This window comes from Rhea pennata, chromosome 1 (assembly GCF_028389875.1).
Source record: "Rhea pennata isolate bPtePen1 chromosome 1, bPtePen1.pri, whole genome shotgun sequence".
Taxonomy (NCBI): domain Eukaryota; kingdom Metazoa; phylum Chordata; class Aves; order Rheiformes; family Rheidae; genus Rhea; species Rhea pennata.
Window position 1 is genome coordinate 43447316 of NC_084663.1, and position 21420 is coordinate 43468735.

At 39.0% G+C, this 21420-nt stretch overlaps 1 protein-coding gene across 2 annotated transcripts in view; it reads left to right on the top strand.

Moving 5' to 3' along the window:
• Positions 1–21420, top strand: part of SYT1 (synaptotagmin 1) — a 345804-nt gene that overhangs the window by 237980 nt on the left and 86404 nt on the right. For both annotated transcript variants that reach the window (XM_062568014.1, XM_062568022.1), the window contains exon 5: positions 14441–14625. In XM_062568014.1, the coding sequence (XP_062423998.1) occupies positions 14441–14625 (185 nt within the window). The remainder of the gene's footprint in view (positions 1–14440; positions 14626–21420) is intronic.

The window sequence follows — 21420 nt, forward strand, 5'->3', positions numbered from 1 at the left end:
CCTGGACTTCAAACTCAGCACGGGAGGGAGTCAAGGGGGTCTCAGAAGAATGAAAGACCTCACAGATTGGTTGTCCAGGAGCAAGCCAGGTACAGGGGTTAAAATGAAGGAGAGTTTTCTGCTGAAAGCCTCAGCATGTGGTTCAGAGCAGCAGACTGGTTCACAGTCCGCTTAACTCTGGGGAATACAGATTCCCCTCTGAAGGAGGGATGCCTACAGTCATTCTGTTGCAGGGAATGGGGATGGAACAAGGCTGAGTCTTCTGATTCTGTGCTGGTAGCACATCCCTTCACTTTTTATGCGTTAGTCTAAAAGCTGGAGTGCTCCTCCAGGAGATGGGGAGACTTGGATTGAATTCCTTTATCATCATGACATCACTCAAAACCATATAACCCAGCAACATGCTCTCCACATCAGACTGGAAGCTATAACAGATGAGAGCACTTTTAACTCATGTTGAAATCATGCCATTTTGAAGGAAATAATTCAAAATATAGATCAAATTGAGAAGGAAGAACAGATTTCTGATTGTCATTCTTAGCATTGCTCTATTTTAGAAAAAGCAACACTGATCAAATAAAACCTAGAAGTAGCTGAAAAAGGTCTTCTTTCTGATGGTTCCTGCTCTGTCCCAAAGCTCACAGAGTCATACTTCACCTCTACTTCATGTCAGGTTAAAAAAAAAAGGCAGATAAAAATACTAGGTGAGATTTTTTTGTGAGAGTTGCTATCATATGAGTCAAACCGATAATAGTTGTTTTTGCTGATAGACAATAAGATTAACAGGACAAAGGAAGCACTGGGACAAACTACCTGCATTAATCCACACTGGGCAAGAACATTTTGTGCTGTCCTTCAGGATGATACATGTGCTTATAAAACAGTCCTTTCCAGAGCTCTTTCAGGTCCACATCATCCCTTCCACCTTAAGTGCTAACTTTGGGTTATAGCTGTAACACTTACTCATAGCCTAGATGAATATAAGGCCTGACTAGAGCTTATGTAAATTAATTATTCAGGCTAATTAGCAGAAGTCTGAAGCACAACATGAGAGCAAATATATTCCAGGAATGCAAAATTAATAACTACTAATATTGTCCTCAGCTGCTAGATATGCAAACTGAGAAGCGCAGCAACAGTGTTATACCTTATAGAAGTGTTCAGGTAGCATGTAGGAAGTCTGGATTAAGAGGTCAAAAGGCAGTCTGCAGCTTTTTCTTTTCACAGACACTAAATGCACACAACAACCATATAATTCTGATGCAGATTTCAACATACTAATGGGAAATTCCAGGCATATATAAACAAAGCTTATGTTCTTAGTTCCTTCAACAAACTGAGGACTTTTCCAAGCAGTGCAGCTTCCTTGGCCTTCACAGAAAGGAAGGCTATGTAATGTTAACATCTCCTAAGAACAGTTTTACATTGTCCCAGACTGAATAAGAAGTGAGGGGAAAAAATGAACATATATAGCATTTACACAAAGCATTTTGGAGAGAATGCTGACCTTACCTCAATGGAAGAACATTTCAACTTTTGTATTTATGGAGGCCAGAAAAAAACACTCTGAGTTCTTGTCCTAAAAAGGATAGTCCTTGCTGCCCTTCTTAGGGGGGGCATAACTCCAGATTTGATTAGAGCTATTAATGAGGTCAAATGATGCTTTTAGGCTGGTGGCTAATGTAAACCAAATCTATTTATCACTTTGGCAGTGGTTCCTGCAAGAAAGTTAATGACCATTACTGCATTGCTAGTTAGCCAATCAGGAATCGTGCTTTTTGTGCAAAATGGCAGAAGTTAGTAATCAATCATCATCATCCTCATCATAATGGTGCTGCTAAATGAGCTTCTATAAAAGAAGAACAACGTGGCTATTAACCTTAACTGCATCTTGAAAATAGATTTCTTCCTACAAAGACTATCACTGTTATGTGGGTTGCAGCTTTGATAGTTTCTTGCAGAATAAAGGAGGCTGAAATACTAGGCAAGGGCACAACTTATATTTAGATTCTCTGCTTCAGTCTTTTAAAATAAAATTGAAGGTTTAGAAAGAAAAAGATCAACGCCTACCTTTTTTTATAGAAAATGAAAACAACATTTTGCCCAAGAGACTTCAGTTGTATTGTCAGTGAATAAACAAATTAAATCTTTTTTGTATTAACAGTGTAAGTGTCTAATAATACCCATATTGCACTAAATTCTGTACCTTTATAATCATCATCTTATAACACATCTTCATATTGTCAGCCATATCGCACCATGGTAGAACTGGCTGCTGCAAAAATTGTTGTGCATGTTCACATCATGGTGTTTTCTGGGGGAATTTATCCTGGCCAGGAAGGAGTGGGGAGAGTTTTCTTTTGTGGTTATTGTTTAGATGGGGGTGAGGAATGCTGTGGGAACAAGTCTCTCTTTCTATCCCAACACTATGCCAACACCCAGGACAGCTGGGTCGTTAGTACCAGCTCCCTCAAAAGTTACAAAGCTGATGTAAATACCAGCCACACAGCCTAACAGATTGAGGTTGTGAAAATATTTTAGTTAGAATACCTGGATCAGCCTTGGGATCATGCTATGGATGGGCTTCAGCACAAAGCCCAGCAAGCAGTCTCACAGACTATGCAGTCCAGAATATCTCACTTAACTAGAGCATCTTGCCAGACTTTTCACATATCAGTGCAGCCGAGTCCACATTGTTATGCTCCCATTCCCATGACGCAGTGCTGCTCGTATAACAGTCTCAAAAAATCTGCAATGTAGCTGGTTTGCTTTCTCAGATTTACTGGGTTGACCAGAGTGCCACATCAATGCCAGAGGTGCGTGCCAGGAGTGCTCTCCCTTATGCCCTACACAGCTGAATCAATAGACAATTTGATCCCCTTGGAAAGATCAATATCTATAGCCATAGCCAGCCTTGCTTACTCCCACAGCAGTGGACAGAGAGCCAGCCAGGAAGTGGAACAGCAGAGTGCAGCACTTGCATCCTGCTCTGCTGCACTCTAGCTCTGACACGTGGTATGAACCCTTGCTCATAATATGATGTGCCAGACCAATGGCTTGCTGTCCATGCACCAGGACCAAGATTACCTAGCAATCCTAGCATCCAGTTGCATCCAAATTTGACACCAGACTAACAAAGTGTATCTTGTTGACAACCTCTCTGAACATGTGCATGGCTCATGCCGGCTGTGCCTATCAACAACTGCACGTAACTATTACAAGGATATGCTTGGTTTTGTGGACACCACAGAAACAAATATGACCCTCTTAAGTGTTTTGGTTGTGGTGACTAGGGATAGGGAATTTCCTTTCACATAGAGGGTTCATGTGATTAAGGTACAACCATTTATGTGAAAAATCAAGTCCTATTAGTCAAGTCCTGTTAGCTTTGACAGAATTAATATTGTGAGAGTGTGTAATCTCTTGATTGCAGGTCTAGAAACACAGTGGTTAAGGCTTCATAAATGACTATTTCCTTTAAAGATAGCTTGCTTGTTCTTGCATTTTATCACCAATTCTCTGTCTCAGAAAAGTCTTTTTAGGACCTGCCTTAGACTGTCTCCAAAATCAATTGTAATATAAGTCTAGTACTGAGGTGCCTCAGGAGCTTGAGTGCTAGAAGTGACTTCTGGGAAGGAACAGAGGTTGTAGACAAGATGGTGCAGCCTAAAGAGTTATTGAATGTACCAGATTTTATTTGGGGCATTCCTGTTATGAGGTGCCTTCTGCCAACTGGTTTCATAATTGCCCAAGAGTCTGGGGAACAACCCTCTGCCTTGATTTGGAGATTGGTCTGGAAGAGCAGAAAGGACCGTGGCTGGAATCTGAGTCACCTGTGGCTAATTGCTATTGCTGCAAGAATGCAGTCAGCTCAGTTCTTTTCTGAGGGTCCCAGCCAAAAACAGTTTCTCTGTTTCAGGGCCCAGTCCTGGCAATAACCTTGGCCACTGGCCATAAACTTGGCCACTCGTGAGCTATGGAGGTTCCAGGCTGGCTTTCCAGCTTCTCTCCAGGAAAGGGGCATTCATGTCCTAGGTGGAAGGAAGATGTAGAGTGTGCTATGATGATGACCTGGTCCTAGAGTTAGCACCAAGGCTGCCCAAGCCTTGTGGGCACAGCAACTATTTCCTGCACAGACACACGTGGCAAAGAGAGAGCAGTGAGGGACACTGACGGTTTGGAGGTCTTACAGCTGGCCTCGCATTAACAGGTTTGGATACAAAACAGTCATGGTACAGACAAACCATGCAAAGAGGATCTTGTTGAGGTTATTTAGGGAAGAAGATTATTTAGGAAGTGTGTGCACAAGGGTGTGCTTGACAATGTGCTGGGACAGACTGGACGTGGTAGTGCACGAGCCTAGTGCTGAGGTGGGGTGAGGGTATACGAGTGACTCACCGGAGCCAGACCGAGACGCCTACATACCCCGCAGCGCAGACCTGGGACCATGCGCCGGGAGGCCTCACAGGCAAGGCTGTCTTTTCCTCTCTTCTGTGAGCACTGTCTGATCTGGTGAGGCATGTTTTCTGAGTTGGTGCCTTTAGGCACTACCTACACACAAATGAGTGCCTATTAATAATGATAATATTTAATGAATCTTGTTCATTCAAAGTTATATCTGCACATTTAAAATGACAGATCAAGAAATGCAGGCATGCAGTTGATTTCACTGGGTAAACACCATTACCCAGCAAAAGAATTACACATTTATAGATACAATCCTGTCACAGGAGAAAATGCATCTCCTCATACTAGCAATTTCTGCCTACATACTGCAACTGGCCTATCATTCAGAAAAAATAAATTTAAAAACAAAGATTTAATTCTAGCTGGAAGAAGGAGGTTGGTTTTGGTTTGCTCCTTGATTGTTCTTTTAATTGATTTTTCACTACTACAGGTATGCAGTTAAATTTTTTTTAGATCATGCTGGACAGTGAAGATAGGAAAATGTTCTCGAACCTATTGGAAATTGGTCTTTCTCACTAATTTCTGCATTTAAGTATCTAAATGCTTTCCTAATGAAGTGATACAAAATTAAAACCAACAACAAAGGCTTTTACATCTGAAAGTGTTAACAGATTTTAGAAACGAACTGTTCCCATGATTTTTAACTGCAGAATATATATGTTTCGTGATGAGGTGAAGAGCAGATATAGTGCACAGATAGTACTTTTCATTCTGTAGGTGAGTCCTTTTAAACTGGCTTTATCTTATATAATGGGGAGTGGGGGGAAGTAGGTTCATCCCGAACCTCTTGAAGGACTAGATAAAGCAGGTATATGAACCTGCTTAGTATCTGTTCAGAGTCAATAATAAGGCTCTACCTGCCTCTGAAGTGGATTGAGGCAAAAGATCAACTCCTAAGGGAGATAGTATCACACTTCTTATGAATTCAAAGTTCAAAATATTATTTACAAGCTAAAAAATGCTTTACTTTTTGACATTTAGTCTTATTGCACATTTGGAGATAGTAAATTTCACTGAGAATGTCACTAAAAATTTTAATAGGTCTGAATTGGCTACAAGGCTGAGGAACAGGACAGTTAGTTCGGTGGGTAAATTCATCAGATTTGATATATATGAGAAATAGGTAAAATCTGTTTATGTTCTGCTATCCCATACTTTACTGTTTTGTCTTAGTCTATGGATTCTAGGCACAGCGTTGCTGTTTTGATAATAAAATGGCAAGAATCAGGAAAAAATGATTATTTTAATAACTTTAATAGGTAAAAAAAATTATCAATAGTAGCACATCATGATAAATAAAACTGTAAGCCTGTTTATTTAAATTACCTCTCTGCAGTGATAAACAAAATTGATTATTAAAGGTCCAGACACTCTGCAAACATGGTACATTTTCGGTCTGCAAACCAGGAACATACTCAGTTTTCAAGAGACAATAATTACTCTGCTGACAGTAATTGCTCCATAGCCAGGTGGGAAGCGCTATGTTCCAGTCTTCTTTTTCAACTGCTTCACTATTTTGTATCAAATAGTAACAAATACAATATGGCAGCAGTCCTCTGACTTCCTGCTTGGAAGAAGTGATCAAAATTGCTTCCTGAGCAGCTGGATGAACCTCTGCATGCTGGAGAATTGATGCTCCAGTGAGATGTGCAGGAGACGTTACAGTCTTGCAGGGCCTGGAGCGGGGACTGAGATAGTTCTGACTGGTGCTTGGCTCTGGTATCACACAGGGTGCTGAACATTAGTGATTTAGTGTGCTGAAGGGGTTCCTTTCAGGTGTGAATTCGTGTTGCCTCTGCTTGGAGTCATGCAGCATGCACACCTGGGTGAAGACATAGTAGGGACACATGGTCCTGGAAACGTGCCTGCAGCAAGTGAAGCCCCTGTTGTTCTCATTGCACTGCAGCAGTCAGTAATGTACACTAGTGCACCCATGGTGTCTTCTCTATAATGCTAACCAAAGTCATCTTATTCTCTGTGTTTTAATGTCTGCATTTCTACAGATGTAATACCTACTGCTGTTAGGTGATCCTTTGAGATCGACTGATGAAAAGTGCTATATAAGAGATATTTTTATTTGAGATCTTCTAAATGAATGTTAAATCTCAGTAAGAAGTAAAATTGGTAATTACTTTTAGGGGAAACTTAGTGTCTGAGTCCAGTGATGGTCAATTCTTTTAACAGTAGCTGTTCTCCTTTAAACCCTAAGCCTATATCAAATAACATTCTATGTTAAGTTTGTGTATGTTAACAGGCCACTGACTTACAAAGAGAGTCTGAATGATTTCATCTTGTCAGAAGTCATAAATTCATTTCCTTTTTTCAAGAAAGGTATTACAGTTGCATAATATTTTATAACAAAATATACAGAATTAGTTTTCCTTCCTTGGCAATGAAGTTTTTATCTAATTTTGAAACTTAAAATTCAACATGGTCTATGTGTGACTAATTTTTCTGGTATGCAAGAACTACAATTCATGTTTCAAAAAGCAAGGTACAACTCTAGCCTCATATTTGCAGGGAAAACCCTGAAAATGGGACACAAATAGGTTCCCAAGTGCTCAAAAACTTGAAAAAAAATAAAAACAGTGATCATTGCATACCATGAATGAAATCTGATAAGAAAATCAAGTGTACATATTTGTATACAAATTGATTTTTCCCATCAATTTCATTACTTTTTAGTCTCGTTCTTTAGATTTCTGAATCCTGGGACTGATATGACTGGAGCATTTTGTTCCTTTGAAAATGTCAGTTTAAAATCACAGGCATGACTTCTTTTTTACTGCTTTTTTTCCTTCAGCCTATCAATCAAAATTTGAAGTGTAACATATAGTAAATGTCACAGGAAAAGTGAAATGCTCTTTAACCGCAAAATACCATTGTCCACAACATGATTGGAAACACTCATCTCAACTTCTGCAGTTCCCTTTTTTTTTTTTTTTTTTCTTCTGTGCTGAATATTCACCCCATGAGTTGTTTTGTCCCTTCTCAGGAAAGTATCTGCCTTCAGCTGGTGTTGGTGCAAATACATGTTTTTGGAAAGCCTTCAGCAAGCCTGTCTGGCTTCCAGGTTTGGTTAGAAGCTCCAGCTTTCTTCTTCTTCCCCAGCTACTCAGTGTGTCTAGTGCTTTCTCTGACAGAAAACATCTTCCCCAGAAGTCTTGTCTTTCCCTACTCCATTTTCTATACTAAGTGACCTCAGATTTGGCCAGGGAGATGGGACTTGTTTTGTCTGTTAGACTGCGTCGTGTTACGGTGCTTCATAAGGGACGTGGCTGCACAGCGGGGAGCCAGTTTCTCCTTGGGGCTGTTGCACATCAAGTTGGGGAGACATTAGCAGCAGTGGGGATATGGCTCATTTGCTGAGAGCTATGGAAAATGCTCGGGGGAGAATTGCATGAGGAAGGGGGAGGGAAGAGCAGGCAGCAGGGAAGCGGGTGCAAGAGAGGAGGAGCAGTGAGCTGGCGGTGCTGCACAAAGCCTGTGGGCCAGGGCACGGGGCAGGACGTGCAGCAGGGCACAGAGCGTGGCACGGAGCAGGACACAGGGCACGGCACAGAGCGCGGCATGGAGCAGGCCAGCCAGGCATTGAAGCTGACACCAGGAACTTTCCCGAGGCGCCGTGCAGCATTAGCTGCCGCAAGGTGGCTAGGCTGAAAGCCAGCCTGCAAGAACCAATCTGCTGTGACACAGCAGGCTCCGCTCAGTTTTATCTCCTTTTTATTTATATTCTGTTTCATCTTGGGTTTGGGGGGGAATAGGCTGATTAACAGAGGAGCTATTTGTTTTAGTATTTATTCAGATGAAACCTGACATTTGAGCTTGAAAGCCCTTGTGATCTCTCTGAAGAAAGAGGCATCCTGGCAGCTTCACTTAGACTTTTTTGGCTGACTCACCGTCCTGTCATACCTGGAAACTCATCTGCCTCACTTCCACTGTGGTGCATCTCCAGAGATGAGGAGCAGAGCAGCTGATCAGACTGAGCAGGGCAGAAAGAGAAGGAGAAAGCAACAGAGACAGGAATAGTTCTGCTCTGTAGAAAGAAGATATGCTGTTGAGTAGATGGTTTTTACCAGGACAGAGAACCTACCATGTGCCCTAGAAAGTGAATTAATACTAACAAGAATAAATTTGAATGCCTGCAAATACCAGTATTGTGTGATTTCACCTTCAGATAAATATTTTAGTCATTTTATGCATTTTGGCCTTCAGCTTTGGAAGCCTATAGTAGGCACATCAAGTACAGTGGGCCATCAGGAGCAGCCTGAACATGGGCTGAATTTGTAGCTGTGTTTAGGGTTACTGCTAAATTCAGTGTCAGTTTACTGGTGAAGATAGGAGTGTTCAGTTGTACAAAGTTTGAATAATTTCACATGATTATGGCTAACAAAATAAGTCATAGGCAGGAGTGTATTTGATCGATGAAGCCCATCTGATCAGTGCACTTTCACAGGCTAATTTACATGTGGGGAACTTTTGCTGTCAAAACACACATTTTTTAGCTCAGTTAAAGCTTTGGTAACTTCTATAAACTATTTATAGAGATAGCATTATGCAACAGCACACTGAATGCTCAAATGAGAAAGAGGGGAAATGTCAGCATGAGAGCTTTCGTTAAGCTATTTAATAATAGTTCCTTCTAGTGACAGGTCAAAAGTAAAGCCATTAATTTGCGCCACATAAAAAATCCAAGATAAACATAAGAAAGTGGAAATAATATGTTGAAAACACACTGTTAAAGTTAGATATCATATATAATGGTGTTTGGTGAGGAAATGTAGCCTTATAAGCCTGAAAGCTCGTATTGAAATCATCAGTATTTGTATGTATTTGCAGTTTTCTCTCCTTGTTTTACATGACATTCTAGCATGTATCAACATTTTCTTTTCTTTGTATTGATCACTTCTGTATTCCTTCTGCTGTGAATAGTGGTATCTATTACCTGGGTCCTTGCTCTCAGTATATTTTCTTTTTTTTTAAGTAACTTCTAATGAAAGTCAAACCAGTACTCAGAACATGGCCCTTGGGGAGTTTGTGTACAGAAATTGTAAATAGAGCTATATATTATCTTTTCTCCCTGATTAGAAGCAGTAAGTGCAAAAAAGCTAAGATAAAACTATAGTTTAATAAATGAAAACTGCCAGTGTTCTCAATGTTCAGCTACCACAGCTTTAGATTAATACAGTGCACTTCACATACAACAATTTGGCAATTGCAGCTTCCTGTTTATTAAGTATCATGCCCCTTCTGAAACACAGGTTATTAATATTTATCAATTCTGACATGTCAATGGCCTCCTTTGTAGAATAATATAGAATCTGCCAGCATCTGATAGTCCTTTGCTGTCAGCCCTGGTTTAAGTGGGACAGTTCTTGTTTACATGAGGGTGATCAGTGGATGGATGGCATTCTTGGTACAGCAGTCTTCACTTTGTAATTCATCTCTGTTCTTTCTTGACCTTCTCTCTCTTCAGATCCTTTTTAAAGATAGCAAAGTTTTACACAGAAAGGAGGGAAAATTATTAGCATTAAGGATTTTTTTCTGTCCTACGGACCATAGCACTTTGATACTGTTACACACTTTCTGTTGTCCTTCTTACCGTCTTCTCCTCTAGAGTCAAATGTCCTCGGAGGCATTTGATAATTTTAGATTGTCTAGCCAAAATGTCAGTATCAGACCCAAGGCATTTTACCCTTCCAGACATTTTGTAAGGCTAAGTAAGGATTCTTTTAAAGAGCATAATTTTTAGCTCTTTAACTGAGTAACTCGTTAATAATTTTTTTCCTTTAAACCTAGTGTATTCAGTGGAACAACATTTAATGATAGGTTGAGAAACAACCTATATTTAGTACAGGGCAATAAAAGAAATCTGTAGTATGAGGCTGTTGGTACTTAGGACCTGAAACCACACTGCCCACGTCACGGGGGTGATATTTGAGAGGTCTGCTCATGGCTTGTGGATCTTCTGCAGCTGGAGTACCACTAGATGAGCTCTGGGGGCATATATTCCCATTTAGTATCTTCATGGACTCCCAGACTGCTGAACAATGAGAGTCCAAGCATGGTAAGTGAGAATGGTCCAGAGATTTGCCTCATAAGTGCACTCATAGCCCAAACTAAAGTCACAATGGAAGTGTACCACAGCTGCCATATTTATGAAAGGTCTGTATAATCAAATGGCTACAAATACACCAAATAATGCACATAACCCTGGCTAACATTCATGGTGGGAAAAGACAGAGAGGGGAAGGAGAGTTCACAATTTCTTTAGCTGCATCCGTATCAGACTGCTCTTCAGCATGAGTGGAGGATGCAGAATTGGTACCTAAAATGCTTGGTTAACACAGTCCTTAGAGCTTATTTCTTTCAGTTCCCTGCTATTGCTCTGCCATGCATTTTATTTTCTCTGTAGTCTCCTTTTACAGATAGTAGGCTTTATTCCTGCATTTCTGAATGTAGTCTTAGAATGTGCCCTGTTTTGACTGGATCAACAAGACTAATTCAAGACCTTGCTTAGTAACTATGCTACATCGGCAGATCCCCTCCTGTAGATTTTCTTTAACAGCCTTTAAGAATCATTGAATCATGTAGTGGTTCATGACAGCTTTTTCCAAATAAGTATTATTTATTTGCCCACAGGAACAAAACAGAGAATATAGCATTGACATACCAGAATGCTTACACGTACATTAATTATATCTAAACTAGCTTTTCCTTGATAGCATAGGGGAATATTGCTTGTTTCAAGGCACCCCCTTGTGCTGACATTGGGTAAGACAAGTTGTACAGGAAGCTCCTGGCTCACTTCATCAGTTGGTTGAGGTCTGTGTTTTTTGTGTCACCCACTGTCCTTCATCTGCTACAGAGCTCCTTTGTTCAATATTCATGTCCAAAGACCCCCTGAGGTTTCACACTGAACTACAGAAGCTGATCAAACTGATTCAAAGCAGATGGAGTTAGTCTTCAAACTATAGAGAACACCAGGGAAATGAAATTATTTGAAAATATTGCATATGGGTAAGAAATGCTAATTGTGATTAACCATTATCCATCTTTGAAGTGATCCATTCTGCAATATCAGGAAAGTTCACATGCTATCCATAAGGTATTTATAGATATAGGTCTCGTATGCCAGAAAATTAAAGGCTGCAGGTGTTAGTTTTCAAAACAGAAACTAATGAGTTTGGTCATTTCGTCCTGGGCTGTCCACCACACTTTGCAGAAAACTAGTTTTTAGAAGCTCATCTTTTTCTGGATAGCAAGCTCCCTGATCATGTCATGTCATGAATTGGGAAGCATAAAAATAGTGAAAACCTTACAAGTCTTTATTCAGTTTGGAAAATCTTCTCTGTATTGTGTAAAATAATTAACATTTGGAATTACTTAAATAATGCTTCTGAAAGGAAACAAGCATCACTTGAAAGCCTGTGCTATCTGTAGATTTTACCTGTCTTAACTCTAAAATGTATGTTGAGCGCCAGCAATGTTTGGTTGGGCAATCTCTGTCAGTGGCAATATTCTGATGAGCCATCTGCTTGACAGAGATAGTGTGCTTTTATTAGGGAAAACATCCATTCTTTTTTGCTGTGCTTTTTCAGACTTGCATGTTGAAGCTGTTTTGGAAATGTCCAGATTTTGGATTACCCTTCAGAAAATTATTTCCTTTATTACTTAGGCTTTCTTTAACAAAAAAAGGAGGGTATTTTCTTTGAAGAGATAAATGAGGAAATCTGCATGATTCTTGATGTCTCAGATATTAATTTGCTGATCATTTAATTGTATCAGAAGTGCTCGTGGTGGAAATTAAATTACAAATAGATGAGAACAGACAACGCATCACAAAAGAGAAGCTGAAGATATCTGCAAGTGTTTGAACCACTCCACAGGGCTCCTTACGTTGTTCAGACTGCAGAAGCGAGGCAACAGTGCCAGGATACCGCTTTACACAACATTTATTTCAGCACACAGGCACCTAGCTTTGCTGTCTACACCAGCTTTTTCATCTGTAGCATGCATACATATACAACCCACACTAAGCACCCTGTGATGCTTAGTGTGTCCCTTTTGTTTCCTCCTTTGGTGCCAACCCTGCCTACACTATCCCTTCCCATGTTTGTGCTGCTGCTTCTCTTCCCTGGAGCCATGCTTAGAGCTCTGCTGACAAGGCAGCACAGCAGATAGCTGGTGAATGTAGGCACATCATTCATTTCATATGGACATAATTCCTCTAAATAAGCTCAGATGGAAAGCATAATGTTATATAAGTACAATTTAAAAGGCTGTGTCTACCACAGGGTAAGTGAAATATAGAACTTGAAAAAAACACACAACAGTGAAAGGCAGTGGTTCTTTGATGAAAAAATAAAATTTTGTAGGAGAGCCAGTTGTTCCATGAAGTCTTATTCCACCAGATTTGAAGATAAAATTAAATCATTAATGCATGAAATAGAGATTTTAAGTTGGGATAAGTGCAAATCTAAATGCAACTTTAACTGCAGAATTGTTGCTGATGACTTCATAAAATACATCCCTTAAACAGCTGTTAATCTATTCACTGTTTATATTTTAACATTCATTTGTTTAGTAATCAGTTCTCATTTGCTCTATGTATGGTACTGCTTCTCTCTTATAGCAGCTGTGTTAAATGAACATTTGGAGGCACAAGAAGTGTTACAGAAATATTGTTTAACTATTCTGCTACATTATTTTTGTATCAATCACCAAGGACATTGGAATAAAAGTTAGAAATATGGCTCTTAAACTTAGAGTATGAAGATGAAGATGCTTTGTCCTGTTCCTGAAATGGAATTTTCTAGTGGAAATTCCTGTGACTGTGCTTTACACTCTGCTTAGCTCCTTTGAGCAATTAATTTTCTCTATTGTCCATTCTTTTCTGTGATTCACTGGTGTGAACACATCAGATTTGATTCACTCTTCATTTTTGCTCTGTATTATATTAGAGACCTTTGGGTAATGTGCTGAGAGAGTATTTTGCAGCCCTGATAGACTGAATGCATTCTGAGATTTTAGAGAATGACAGTTTATAACACTTAATGTTTTGTCCAGTATTTTCTTTAAATATGGGGAACATTCATCATTAAAGTTGATTTCTATGAAGATTAATTCTTGTCTGAAGTACTTGTATTAAAGTGTCATCTTAATTTCTTCTTTCCAAAATTCTGATCTTTAACAAGACCACATTATCATAGTTAGTATTTGGTACTATTTATTTGTACTTCAGCTATGTCCAGAGCCGTGGACTGAATACATGAATGGAACATTGCTTTTCTTTGCAGGAACTTAGACGAAAATATAGTTACTTAGTAAACCATGGTAGTGCTAGGGCATTATGACTAATAGCATAGTCTTGGACTGGACAGTCCTCTGTCCTTGGTCAGTGTTTACTAGTGATCTCAACCTGCATCTGCTATGAGGAGTGTGCCAGTCTGCCAAGTACAGCAGTGGGCAGAGGAGAAAGGCTGTTCATTAAAAACAACTGCTTGGATCACATGCTGTTCTGAGAGAGGGAAGTTCCCACACAGTCCCACCCAAGCCAGCCACAATGCCAGGTGGGTTGTAGAGATGGTTTAAAAAAGAAGCAAGTGAATTCTCGAATGTGCTGTGCATTTTACAGATTTGCACAGTGTAAACATTTTGGGCATATTGTTTTAAGCTGGTTGATTAATCAAAATAGCTGCAAGTTAGCTTGATATTTTTCACCAGGCATGTAAACAGATCCCACATGATGTGTTAAATTGGTGTTGTGTGTGCAAATGCTTAGCTGGGAGAAACGTACACATGATGACAGGGCATCTTAGAAAGAATCTCAGGTATGCATTTTCATTGAAAATGCTGCAAGGCATTTTCATTGAAAAAGGCTTGGCTGTGAGAGAAATGTGCTTGTTTCTTAATTTAATCCTACTAACAGTTTACCACTTTCTGTTTGTGTGTGTTTCTTTTTCTCTTCCAGTGCCACCTTGGGCCTTAATAGCCATAGCCATAGTTGCAGTCTTATTAATCCTTACCTGCTGCTTTTGTCTCTGTAAGAAATGCTTGTTCAAAAAGAAGAACAAGAAGAAGGGAAAGGAGAAGGGAGGGAAGAATGCTATTAACATGAAAGATGTTAAAGATTTAGGGAAGACCATGAAAGACCAGGTAAAGTCTCTCTCCTTTTCTTTAACTCTTAAGTTGCATTTGAAGGATTCTGTCTGATGTGTCTACAAATGCTTCTGCCTGTTGCCTCTCTAGGGCCTCTGGGAAGAAGGAAATTATTGGCAGTGCCTTCTTGGTGGTGGCACAAAAGATAAATTGGGGTATGGCATCACTGATAAAGCAGTCAACCAATTTCCCTTCCCTGTTAAAGAATAATGAGCATGTAATGATTCATCTGGAAAGGAAAAGAGTATCTTGGTTGTCCCCAAAATGTAGCTGTGAGCTGTTTTCACTATCCTTTTTTTTCAGGACTTTGAACAGGACCAAATATGGTGCTTATATATGTTTATATTTCTAGCAGTACTCTTGACCTTACATGATAAACAAGTAGCTTTACACTCTGAATCTCTTTTCACAGAAGAGCAAAAATTTAGCTGAGTGACAAACAAACAGCATAGTATAATAGATAAAATGACAATCAAAGGAACAAAGGAAAACAACCAAAAAGGAAGAACACAGGAGAATTCAGCAAAGTGATGATGGGAAAATTATATTCGTAGGATAGAGGAAGAGGCTGAAGATAACAGAACATACTTCTAGCAGTAAGTCAGCTGAGTAACTTGGAGGAAAAGATTAGCATGATGTCCTTTGAGCAGCATCTTTTTCACAGTGTCAGAAAAACATGTCTATCAGGTCTGCTTTATGTCAAAAGAGCAGAAGACCGGGACTTAATTCTCAGGGCTACAGACTTAATTGATTAACATGTTCTTGGAAGAAAAAAAAGCTTCTTCCGACTAGGTCTTTGTATTGTCCTCTTACCTGATGATTAGGGTGCTATGAATTCACGTGGCAAACTGTTGAGAATGAGTACCAGAATGGAGAAATAAATTTGAAGCCATCTATCCTTACTGCATGGTCAGATTTCTTAAGCTAAGAAGACTAAGAGGCATATATTTTCAAATAAAAATAATGAGGAAACTTAGATTACTGCTTTGAAAAACCCTTTCAGTAGGAGTCAGTAAATTTAAAGATACTGTATGCTCAAAATTTTCTTTCCAAAATCCGTGGTAAGGTTGATCCGGAGCAGTCCAGGAATGCTTATTCAGCTGAAGATAGATGAAATATGGTAGTAATAAGTAGTTCCTTCCACAGGTTGGGATCTAGTGTGTGCAGAACGTTCGGCTGGAGGCAGATTGATTGGCAGTATAAGCCAAACTTGGGAGTTCAAGGAATGGGGCCAGCTGATCAGCAGCAATATCCAGGAAAAGCCTAGAGCACAGTAGCTAAGAGGCTCACAGAGCAGTCCAGAAATGGTGGGATGCCACTGTAGAGCAATGAAGCAGCCTCCAGTGTGGCCTGTCAGCTGCTCCAAAAGAGCCCCAGGCAGGTTCGCATGATTCTCCAGGCAAATAAGAAATCACAGGGAAAGAACAAAATCGGGAAAGGATGATGAGGTGGCCTTATGAGCCTGATGACTGGCTGCAATTGGATCACCTGAGTAGAGCCTGAAAGGAGCTCTGATTTTCTGGCAGAAAATACTAGATAAGCTTTGAAGATACATAGCTATTTCCGGTTTCAAGTATGGCCAAGAAGACAGATTTTGTTGTTGTTGTTGTTGCTCAGTGGAAAAAGAAAATCACTGTAAATCCAGTTGTTTTGTTCCTGTTCATGCTACTTAATTGTAGAAGCCACTACTGAAATGTTGATGCACTGGACATCAGTTAACTTTACATTTAAGCTGTATATATCAATATTTTATAGTGGCCACTATATAGTGTCATCATCTGAGTGATGAGGGAGAGAGTGAGGTTTGATTTTGTACAGTCCGTTTTGGTTCTCAGACCCCACGTTCACATTGCATGCTTACAACTAACACAGTTCACACCAGTTGCCTGTCCTAGGTGTACATCACGTTTCTACAGCTAGTAGGCAATACAAAGCAGACTTCTGTGCAGCCATCCCAGATTGCTGTACCACGACCAGCAATCTTGCACAGGCAAAGAAAGCAAATGGCTGGAGAACCTTGTATCTGCAGACAAGTAGAGCGCACTAGATAGCACCCTGGTGCACTGCTTCAGCTGTGTCTCCACCAGTAGGGAAGACACTTCATGTACGATGCTGGTGTGCTGGAGTGCGTGCTGCGTGACTCCAAGAATAGGCACAAGGCGAATTCACACCTAAAAAGAACCTCGCCAGGTTCTTAAACCTTAAATCACTAATGTAGACACACTTGTAAGTCACATTCCTGAGGTAAGAAGATCAGTGAGCCTGAGATCAGAAAGCACTGGAGCAGAAGTTTTGGGTCCTCACTTGAAAAAAAAAAATTATACTGATTTTGTTTTCTCCATATGATGGATGTGAAAGAAATCTGTTTTCTGTAAGCACCTTGATTTAGCATTCATAGATTCCCTGTGTTTGATTTATAGACTTTGTTCTAGGTTATTAATATTAAGTAATTGTGAGATATTTCCCCTCAGCTGTGCATGGAAAATCAGATCATCAGTTTTTGGGTTACTTTGGGTTACTGTTAACCAGCTTCCTGTTATTGGAGCAAGAATAATTTGGAAGAACTGTAATTATATTTGTGGAAATATTCTTTGTGATATTTGTTATGTTGTAGCAATGACACTAATGATAACAAACCCAATACTGTTTTGTGGGACAAATAATGTGGAATTTGTTGACTGATATTTATGTGGAGTTTGTTCCATATCATGTAAGACCATTGTTGTATTTACAATATAGAATTACGTGTTTTTAATTATATTTTTTAGGACGTGGATAAATGACCAAGGATTCTAGGAACAAAAATATTTTAAATGAAAAATTACGTTACAAAATTAATAATGAATTTAATATTTATCTTTTAAGTGGAAATTTTGATTAAAAAAAGATTCATGAAGCTCATCTCTGTACTTTGAAATGTTCTACAGATTATGAGAGATTTGGAGAGTCCATTCAAAATAATCTGTATAATTATTTTAAAATATTTTTGTCCAAATATTTCAGAATTTAATCAATATGCTTTAGTTTTACAGAGTTACACCTAAAGATGGTAGAGTCCTAGTTGATGTAAATGTCATATTTTTAATAAGTGGAAGGATGCATCACACACTCTCCAAGCAAGCTTCCTCTCCACTGTCTGGGTTTTCAAAAATAGGCTGCTAGAATTAGCCTCTTAAATTCATATTTAGCAGTTTGTCTGATTTGTCTTATGAATTTAAGCCCTTGGCATTGAATAGCTTTTACTGACTTAATTCCTAATTTAAGAAATCTTGCCTGTCTTTCTTTTTTTTCAGCATGACTGATATTGACACTTTAATCTTGATTTATCAGTGCAAGTTGTAGTATACCCAAGCTGAAGTCAACGCAGTGCTAAATGTAAAATATTTCAGTAATGAGAAATGAATCACTTTAGGGCTCTCACATAAAATAGAAAGAGGAAGAAGGCTATTTAAAGAAGCCAATTTTAATGTAAAAGAAAATAAATGTAATTGAAAATCAAGATGGAAATCTAATGCCCTTGTAAAGGGCACGGTAGAGTACAAAAGATCTGAAATGTTTTCCAAAAACCAGAAAGATCACTTAATGAATTAAGTCCTTGTTAGGGCTGAACCTGCAAGTGCTAATCACCTGCTGCCTTTAGCTGAGAGTGCGTAATAACGGTTGATAGGCACTTGGCATCTTGCAAGATCCTAGCTCCCTAAGCACACAAAACCTGAAAGGGAGTAGCACTTGGTAAATCTAAAATATCAGCCTCCAGAGGTGTAATTTCAATCGTAGTCTGGTTTTGTTTGTCAAAGAGAACTTCTGATTTGCCTGTGATGACCTGCTGGTGCTGACCTGTAGATACATGCCAAATCCTTTTATAGCCATATAGCTAGACATAGTTAAAGGTCCTTTTGATACACAGACTCAGTCGGATCAATAGTCATACATGGTAGCTAGACAGTACAGAAAGAAGAATGATATTTTGTCTTCTGTTAGAAGACTTATGCTTCAAAAAGTCCACTTTGCTGAACGCAGCTTCTGATCTGATATTTTGAATGAGAAATTGTTTATGAAATAGTATAGATTATGAGTAAAATTGGTTACTGTAAAGCAGGAGAAAAGTGAAAAATGAAATTAGGTTTTCAGTCTTGAAACCCTTTTACGCTGCAGGCAATTTGTACTTGTTCAAGTAGAACATAGAGCTGCACAAAAGCCAGTTGGAGAATGAGATGGTTACTACCGGAGGCAAATCATCATAAGAATGTATCATTACCAAAAAAGGTCATTTCTCCATGGTTTTTGCTACTGTTTGTGTGTGGATGTTTTAATTTTTATTTCTTCCTTCTATGTCCTCCTTGTCTATGTTGTGTCTCATGACTGTTCTGGATTGTCACTTGCGGTAGGTTTATCTTGCTATTTGGACGCACCTAGTCTAAAGCTCTGATACGTATAGTGTTCTGACAGCTCTGGCTCCTCAGCTGAGATTTATATGTAGCTTTGACACACACATCAAGAGGCTGAACTAAATTGATTGAGTATTTTCTTTTTGGGATGAGAAGTGCTAGAGGAGGGGATAGGAAAAGCAGCTGTCCTTTTTTTTCTATAGTTAAAACTTAGTCAAACTGTACTAGAAAGCTCAAGTTTAAAATCAATAGGCACATAAAAATAACTTGTGGGGTTTATTTCCTTTTTGTTTAAATGTCACCATATCGAAAGCAGGCTAAAACAGTATGTATTTTTAATGTCTTTTTCTTAATGTCACTAAAATGATTGGTACCTCATGAAACTTGCAGGTTGGTACCTCATGAAACTGGCTCTCTCATCATCTCAGTACAGTGTGCACATGTTAAGTTCCTTATCAAAGCATGCTCCATACCAAAGTCTTCTAAGTAGTCTTACTCCAGAATTGTATTGGAGTAACTGAGTGAAGACTAGCATCAATATTTTTATAAGACCTTCCCATCTCAGTTTTTATCTTTATAGTTTTCCAGTATCTGCCATGCCTTTAATGTCTCCCACAGTTTTTTTCTTCAGGAAAAAAAAAAACAAAAACAAAAACAACAAGCATCCAGCTCTAGAGACACCATAATAGCTGCTGATTTATTGGGTCTGAGTTTAATGCATTGGTACAGCAAAATTCTTTCTTAAGCTCAGCCTGTAGGCTATGGAGAGGAGGAGACTTAATCGGAACGGTGGCACTGAAAAATTACTAAAATTTAGCCCTATTGCTTGGAGAATAATTGCTGCAGTGGTCTGAACTTTTATTAGGTCACAAAGCATTTGTGGAGAAGGAGATTTAATATCGCAGTCATTTCTCATTGCATCAGGTTGAAACACTGTTGTGAGTGAAAGATTTTGGTTTTACAGAGAATATGTCTGTTAGGTGAAACAGGAGATTTGGGGTCAGGAATATGGAGGATACCCTGGAATATATGGAGTATATTCTTGGCTCTGCTACTGTTTTACTGTGGCTTTCAGTCAGTCACTTGACTTCTTTGCGTGTTTGTTTTCCTTTTATATAGGCTTTCCTTTTACATTGGGGTAATAATGCCAACCTCGTCAGAATATTCTGATTAATGTTCATGCATTAGTAGCTGCGAAATATTTGGGCATTTTAAATTATATAGTACAGAGAGATGCAATTGCACCCAACCAAACTTCAACGTATAACGATTTATGTACATTATTTCACTTCATCATTTTAGCTGTTCAGCAGTAAACGCTCTTGCCCTCATTGAAAGAAAATACTAAAGGAAAAAGCTTTCTATTGTTACATACCCTCAGAAATATTTCAAAATAATGTAAGTTGGGCTGTAAAGCATAAGCATGAAGATTCTAGCCAAAATCAAGTCAGTAGATTCCACGCTGACTTCCATAGAGCCTGGATTTCACTTGAAGGAGCTCATGCTTTTATTGACAGTAATAATCTGATAGGATCTATCTGAAGGAAGGGAATTCTCTTGCTGGTATTGTTTTTTGCTTCTGCAATTTTCATTTGCTTGCTTGCTTATTTCCCCAGCTGAATCCCCGGAGAGTAGTGTATTCATTCCATGAAGCCACCTGTCTCAGCACACCATTTCCCATTTGTTGGCATCTTTTAACCCACACGGAAGTTTATGTTGGCCAAGGCTTATTCATAATGCAGTGAGCCATTCTAATTCAGACTCAGAAAGACAATATGTGCTGCAGAGCCATTAGAAAGCAGACAATTATTCAGAAATAATGCGAACAAGACATTCTTGGAAAAAAAGCTTGACCTATCATCCTGCATTTTCTCTTGTCACAGAAACCAACTGTGCAGGATGCGGAAGACTTCATGATAAACATGAAATTAACAGGTTTATGATAATGCACTGCTATAGATGAGTATTTGTGTTCTGCAGGGCTTTCCACAAAACTCTCTTTTAACTATAGATTTATATTAGACTTTCATACCCTTGGAAATTCAGAGGCAACAGCTGTAAGCCACAAATCTGGGCTTATTTGCTTTCTTGTCTCTTCCTCTCGGTCATTCCCAAGAAGACATAGTAAGCTTGCTTTGCATGCTTCCTGAGTTTCTGTTTCCTCCTTTTAAAAATATTTTTCCTGTAAAATAATTCATTTATTACTTTATTTATTACTTATATTCATTGTAACCTATTTTATTGAAAGGGTGATATGAAGATACAGGCCTTACTCATTTTCTTACATGTCTTGTTTGCTATACTGAAAGTCTAGCCTTTGGAAACTTCTGTAGTTAAGGATTTTTCTTTCTTGTGTTCTCTTGCTTAACAGACCAAATTTTGAATTCTTTATTCAAGACCAGAG